The 7,328-nt window shown below is 39.2% G+C and overlaps 1 protein-coding gene across 1 annotated transcript; it reads left to right on the top strand.

The window, feature by feature from the left end:
* Nucleotides 1-2,797: 2,797 nt before the first annotated feature.
* LOC149189130 (chitinase 1-like) lies at nt 2,798-4,089 on the top strand. Its single transcript, XM_089413159.1, has 3 exons — nt 2,798-3,277; nt 3,365-3,521; nt 3,711-4,089. The coding sequence occupies exons 1-3, from the start codon at nt 2,830-2,832 to the stop codon at nt 4,087-4,089; spliced, it is 984 nt and encodes a 327-aa protein (XP_089269285.1). The 5' UTR covers nt 2,798-2,829.
* Nucleotides 4,090-7,328: the final 3,239 nt, after the last annotated feature.

Below are 7,328 nucleotides of genomic sequence, written 5' to 3'. Positions count from 1 at the left end.
GCTAAGAATTTCATTGTCTCAAAAGGTTCTTCTCCATCTGTTTAGGGTATTGATGATGCTCCCTTTGTCCCTGTTTGTCTGCTGGAAAATGGTGACAAAATAATACCACAAACTGGAGGTGAAAATGCAATTGTTGAGAAGGTGCTCCATAGTTTCCTCTTGGACTTCGTAGAGCAGACATCTGGAAGGCCCCAGGACACCCCTCTTCCTGATATTATCCCAGGTCAGGATTTTCTTGTGCTTGACTAGCCACATGAAGAGTTTAATCTTCATCCATCCTTGATGTCTCCATACGTCTTGTCAAGTCTTATCTGGAGCTTGTGAGTTAAGGTCAAGGAGAATGATTTTTGCTTCCTTGAGATTAAAGTTACCCTCACCTTCGTTGCCCCATCTTAGCTGATCTTGCTCCGTTGATTTCAAAATCTTCCTTTGCTCTAACATATTTTTTAGAGTCTCTGCTTTAGCCTTCAAGGGGCTTCCATCCCTGAACTCAAAGTTCCTCCAAGTTCTCCATTTTCCAATATTGTTGGTTTGGACCCAAAAGTCTATTACTTTAAATAACCCTTTAGTATCTGTATCTTCCTTGAGATCCCTCAAGTCTTCTTTTAACAAAATAGGTTCTTGTTGCCATCTGTCCTCCCAGAATAGGGCAAGATTTCCTTCTCTGATTTCCCAAAAGTTGTTTCCTTGGACTAAACCCTTGTTGTCCCAGGCATTATTCCAGATGTGAGAGCCCTTATTGTATCCTGACATTCTTATTAGATCATTGTTTTTCCACAAGTGTGCATATTTTTCTTTCCATATCTTTGCCCATTGTGCCTCAGGATCTTTAACCCATCTCCACCATAATTTGGCTCCTAAAGCCTTACTTAGAATCTCAGGATCATCCAAACCGAGTCCTCCATAGTTTTTGGGTTTGCAGATTTTTTCCCATGCTACCAAGGCCCATTTCTTTCTTTCTTCCCCCTTGCCCCAAAGAAAGTCTCTTTGTACATTTCTAAATTGATGCAAAACACCTTTGGGGGCTGAGAGAGTTGATAGCATGAAGATTGAGATTGATTAAATGATAGCCTTGGTTAGCACCAACCTACTAGCCAAATTTAAAGATCTGAAAGTCCATTTCCTAATCTTATCTTGCAGTTTGCTAATTACTGGCTCCTAGATGCTCTTGTGAAAAGGCTTGGCCATTAGAGGGACTCCCAAGTATTTTGAAGGGAGGATCTCCCTTTGAAAGCCCAAAATTCTTGAAATATTTCTCTGAATAGCAATGTGAGCATTAAAGAAAAAAATCTTAGATTTGGAGAGATTAACTTCCATACTTGAAGCCATGGTGAAGTCTCTCAGGATTTGCTCATAAGCTAGAGCTTCTTTGACCGTGGGGACGCCCTCCAACATGGTATCATCCACAAATTGTTGATGTGTTAAGACTTGACCATCTTTAGTAAGTTGGAGACCTTTGACTTTACCAACTTCTTTGGAATGCCTGATAGATCTACCCAACCCTTCCATCATGAGAATAAAGAGAAAGGGAAAGAGTGGATCTCGTTGCTTGAGGCCTCTTGAAGGAATAAAAATCTCTGAAGGAGAACCATTAACAAGAATTGAAAAACTAGGAGAGGTTACTAGGGCCATTACCCATCTGATCCGATTGTGATCAAACCCAAAAGCTATGAGAACTTTTCAACCATGTTATTGTGGGCTTAATTGTTTCAAAATTTTAGTGAATTGTTGCAGCCATGTTGTTGTGGGCTTAATTGTTTCAAAATTTTAGTGGATTGTTGAAATCTAGTGGACTATGCATTCACATACTTCTGTGTGTTTCATTAATCCTCAATGTACATTGTCGAATGTGGCAAAAGTAAACAACGAAACGGAGAGCTTAAAAGGTAGAGGCCCTTCTTAGTGGATACTGAAATCGTTTCATTTTCAGTCGGTGTTTTTTTGTTAATTATAATTTTAATTTTTTAACATTTTGGAGAATTTAAAAATTACTTTTCAACATTTTGGAGAATTTGAAAATCTAAATAATTTTTAAATTAATCAAAGTCTGGACAAAGTTCCCGTTCAACGCAAATCTAAGTACATTAACAAGCAAATTTGACCTAGACAATAGAATGATTTAAATGCGCTTGGTTGCCGAGGGAAATCTTAGATTATTCCAAGCCGAAGACATCAACGAGAAGTAAGTTGCGCCTAGGAAATTTGAAGGTCAGCTGTTTCACCGTATTAGCAAGTTGCTTTCAATGTGACAACTATTACTACTTTGGGAAAATAAGGTCAAAGAGGGTGGGCGGCTATGGTGCTGACGCTCCACTGAAGTCAGACGACTTAGTGTATATAATGTATTAATTTATATTTATACGGGTTTCATATTTTGCTAGTGTGATTTAAAAATTATTTAATATAAAGTATGTATATACCAGGTTTAGACATGTGACGTTTCATTTATATCAGGTTATCCTTACAAACTTCCAAAAATGTTTCTCAATGTAATAAAGTATAATTTTATTTAATTTGTTAGGTTAATTTTATCCACGTCTCTTTATAATATGTAAACATGTGTTTTGTCAGTATTATTTATGTTACACCATCTTAATAGTTTGAACATTTTTAAGTATGGTTTATGCGATGGCATTTCAGAATCCATGTGCGCAACGCGCGAGATCAGGATTTAAGCTACGATGACATCACCATAATGTGGGCTATGTAGATTCTTTTAGTCGTGCAGGAGACTGGAAATATCGTTATATAAGGAAGGATTGCAGCGTCCGAACTCAATCAAAACTTGTGGCTAATGCAGTGTTGAAAAGGAAACGCGCGTCAGAAAAAATGAAGTCCATGAGCTTAGCGGTGATCGCTATCGCTCTAGTCACCATGCCGATGATGAATTTGTTTATTGTGTCTGCAGAGCAGTGCGGACGCCAAGCAAGCGGAGCTCTTTGTCCCGGTGGCTTGTGCTGCAGCAAATGGGGATGGTGTGGCAACACGGACGCCCATTGCGGGCAGGATTGCCAGAGCCAATGCGGAGGGTCGACTCCCACGCCTCCCTCACCCACTCCCGGTGGACAGGGAGTTGCATCTATCATCACTGAAAGCATTTTCAATGAGTTATTGAAGCACAGAAACGACGCAGGTTGCAAGGCCAGCGGATTCTACACCTACTCTGCCTTCATTGCGGCTGCCAATGCTTTTCCCTCCTTCGGCACCACCGGTGATGTCGCTACTCGGAAAAGAGAGCTCGCTGCTTTCTTTGGCCAAACCTCCCACGAAACCACAGGTAATATTTACGAGTCTATTTCCTTATGATTTCTTTATCTGATTTAGTTGCTTTACGGCTCATTTGGGAAGAATATTGTTAAAACAGGGGGATGGCCGACAGCACCAGATGGCCCGTACTCCTGGGGCTATTGCTTCAAAGAGGAGCAAGGCAATCCACCCGCCCAGTACTGTCAAGCATCTTCCCAATGGCCCTGCGTGTCTGGAAAGAGATACTATGGACGAGGACCGGTTCAAATATCATGGTTGGTCATTTCGACATCTTCTTAAATTTATTTCCGTTAACGTTATTCTGCAGAAACGCACCCAAAAAAGTATGGTTGGTCATTTCGACATCTTCTTAAATTTATTTCCGTTAACGTTATTCTGCTGAAACGCACCCAAAAGAGTATGGGAATGAAATCTATTTGCTCAATTTGATTTGTACTATTCAGGAACTACAACTATGGACCGGCCGGCAAAGCAATCGGATTCGACGGCATCAACAACCCCGACATTGTTGCTAGCGATGCCACGGTCTCCTTTAAGACGGCGGTGTGGTTCTGGATGACCGCCCAGTCTCCAAAGCCTTCCTGCCACGACGTAATGACCGGGAGATGGAGTCCGTCCGGCGGCGACAGCACCGCCGGGAGAGCACCGGGATATGGAGCGGTTACTAACATCATCAACGGTGGGCTGGAGTGCGGTATAGGCAGCGACTCGAGGCAGCAGGACCGTATCGGCTTCTACAAAAGATACTGCGACATTCTAGGCGTGAGCTACGGATCAAACCTGGACTGTAACAACCAGAGGCCTTTCGGTTCAGCAGCTTAATCTGAACCTTTTGTGGTGCCCTTTGCCTCGTTAATGTTGAAGCCGTTCTATCACGGTCATTTGTTTGCCGTGCATGGGACATAATAAAATATAATAAAATCTATCACAATTCGATGAGGGTGGCGTGATTTGTGAAGTGCCGAAATTTGTGTGAATCTTTTGTTCGGTATCCATAATCAATGTTTAGAATACGTAATATTTTAAATTTTAATTTATTAATTTTATTATTATTTAATTTTAAAGTCATTGTTAAGCCAGATATTTAAGTTGATCTTAAAGTAGCAAACTAAAGTATAAGATTATAAGATTTTTTTGTGTGGGATAAAAGATTTATTTTTTTTTGTAATAATTTGACTAATAAATTTATAAAAGCATATATATTCTATCTCTCTACTTTTAAACTTGTAATTTCTTAAAAAAAACGCATGCTTTTCATCATCAAACTCATTACACTCACTAAATCTATATTTTAAAAAAACACACTCACCTACTGAAATTATATATAAAAAAATGATAATAAAATTATATAAAAAAAATGATAATAAAAAATAAATTATGTAAAATTCAGTAAGCACTATTTCTAATTTTAATATATTAATTTTATAACCGAAACAATATAAACAATGCCTTCGCTGAATTGGTGTGAAAAAACCTATCCAAATTAAAAGGCCACAGTGAATTTTGTGATTTGTTGATAAATATACACTGAAATAACAAGGAAAAAAATGTATGATGATCAACCTCGATTTTCTTATCAAACATGGTAAAAAAATTTGTACGATTGTCCACCTTTTCCAGCTTTCTTCTAAATGGTTAAAATGATCGTTAGAATAATCAAAACTATTTAAAATTTGACGAGTTATTTCATTTTAACATGCTTGCCCACATGGTGGCTTACTCCATATACTTAGAGAATTTTTACTTAAATTTTCAAGTTGAACTTAAATACACATTATTATAAATATTTAAAATTACACAAAAATTACTCTCGGCGATCTAGGTCTATAGGGACTTATACCTCAAGGATGGGATAGGAAAGTTATCTCCCTGGATTCTGAGCAAGATTTTTGCCATCCTCCCCTAAGGGCTTTTTAAAATTCAACATTAATGGGGCTTCAAAGGGCAACCTGGGCTCTGCGGGTTACGGAGGTGTGTTAAGGGATGAGAATGGTGGAATACTTTTCATCTTCTACTGTCATTTAGGAAGAGCCACTAATAACATGGCGGAATTGATGGTGATGGAGCAGTGCTTAGATTTCCTGAAACAGGATAATTGGCAAAATGTGATGGTTGAAGCTGATTCGGAGTTAATCATCGAATCAGTCAAGAGGATCAATTGGGGCACAAAGCTGGAAAAAGTCTCAAGGAACTGGCGTCTGATCCAGGGCTTTCAATGGATTCAGCAGCACCTCCAGAGCCTTCAGACTATTAGCTTTAAACATGTAAGAAGATCAGCGAATAAATTGGCTGATCTTCTTTCCAATCAAGGGGTGATCAGCACAGAGAACAGGGTTGCATTTGGCTAGCAAGAAATGCCTCAGAGTAGGTTAAAAGCGAAATGTTATGACCAGGCAGATGAAGACAGGATTGTGTTTCAGAGTAGGGCCATGGAGATGGAATCTAGTTGAGTTAGGTGTTCTACGTTTCTCATTTTTTCTACTTTCAGGTCATCAGGGGGTTGCAGCTCTTTTTCAACCATAGTAAAACGAGTCAGCATTGTTTTTGAGATTCTAGTGGATACTCAGTCGGGCGGCCCTGGTTCGTCTAAGAAAGACCAGTTGGTGGGAGTTTCGTCCTTCCTGGTTTCTGGCAGAGAAAACGAAATGATAGGTAGGAGCCCAGGAACTCTCGGCAACCGTAAAACCAGGGGTTTTCCATCCGGGATCAGTTTACCAGGCCGGGAGAGTTTTTTAGGCAATTGCGGCCCTCATAAGCAGGAAATGGTTTTGTCGAATTTGAAGTGATTCCATATAGAGGGCTACACATGGTGGTGGGGTCAGCTAAAATACCGCCCTCATCGCACACTAATGTTCAATGAAATTAGTCGGTGCGAAATGATCCTCAGCCGTCGGATCATGTGAAGCGTTTCAACGGTTGGGATTGATTGTGCAGGTTATTGGTCTAGTTGGCGGGAAGCGCTAATGTTCAGTGATATTAGGCAATGTGAAATGATCCTCAGTCGTCAGATCATGCGAAGCGATTCAACGGCTGGGTTTGATCATGTTGTTCATCGATCCACATTTGCGAGATTTTTGGCAGCGGCAATCTCCCTTCAATCCACTTTCGGAACGGAAAACTAGGTTCAAAGCAGTTTCCAGGTGATCGCTCGGCTCCTGAGTGGTAAATGGCATTGTAATTTTGGAAGCAATCCCATTAGGCTTCCTACATGTGGCAGGGGGGTGGTAAGGAATACCGCCCCCCATCGCACACCAACGTTAGGTCATCTTGGCAGTGCGATATTGCTCCTGGCCATAAGATCTAGATGTCCGGATCTATGGTCAGAAACGACTGCGATGTTTTTGTGGGGCCAGGTCTTTTTCTCTACGAGTCTTTTTGGGGAACTTTTTTCCTCACCCAGTTGTTGGCACGCGAAGTATGGTCGTTTCCACAGTGGGGGTGGAAGGTACCAGATTTTTCCACGTGGTTGGTGAGTCACTTAGTCCAACTTTTTTGTGTAATTTGAGAGTTTGATAATGACTGTTGTAGGAGGGGTCATGTCTATGGTAGGATACCCTTCTTTTTTCCTGAGTCCATGAAGATGGACGATTTTTTGTACATTTTGTAACATTATTTTTGTTTTAATGAAATAGAAGGAACGTCTCTTGCTTTAGCAAAAAAAGAATAACGCCAAAACTGTATTTTTTTTTAACTTATTATAATATTATTAGTATAAATGATGTAAGTAAAATTTACATAAATTTTAAATTTTGTAAATTAAATTTTATATTAAAAATATTATTTTGATTATTTTGATTTTGATTTATATTTTTTAATTGTAGTTGAGTATTTATATTTTTATTATTTTTTTTATTTTTTTTATAACAAAAGTTGATAATAATGATAAACCCTTATCACATTAATGTTAGTGTTAGTATGTATTTCATTAATTATGCCTCTTCAAAGTTTACCTTCCACTATGGTTGTGAGGATGTCATGTCAATCTTCATTGATCATGCAAAAGGAGCTATCAACAGGGAAACAATGAAAGTCTATAGAAGAATCAAAGTCATAATACTAAT

Source organism: Pinus tabuliformis, chromosome 3_1, assembly GCF_031772625.1.
Source record: "Pinus tabuliformis cultivar Carrire ecotype Pingquan chromosome 3_1, CPIR1, whole genome shotgun sequence".
Lineage (NCBI taxonomy): Eukaryota > Viridiplantae > Streptophyta > Pinopsida > Pinales > Pinaceae > Pinus > Pinus tabuliformis.
This window is presented reverse-complemented; position numbering and strand designations above follow the sequence as displayed.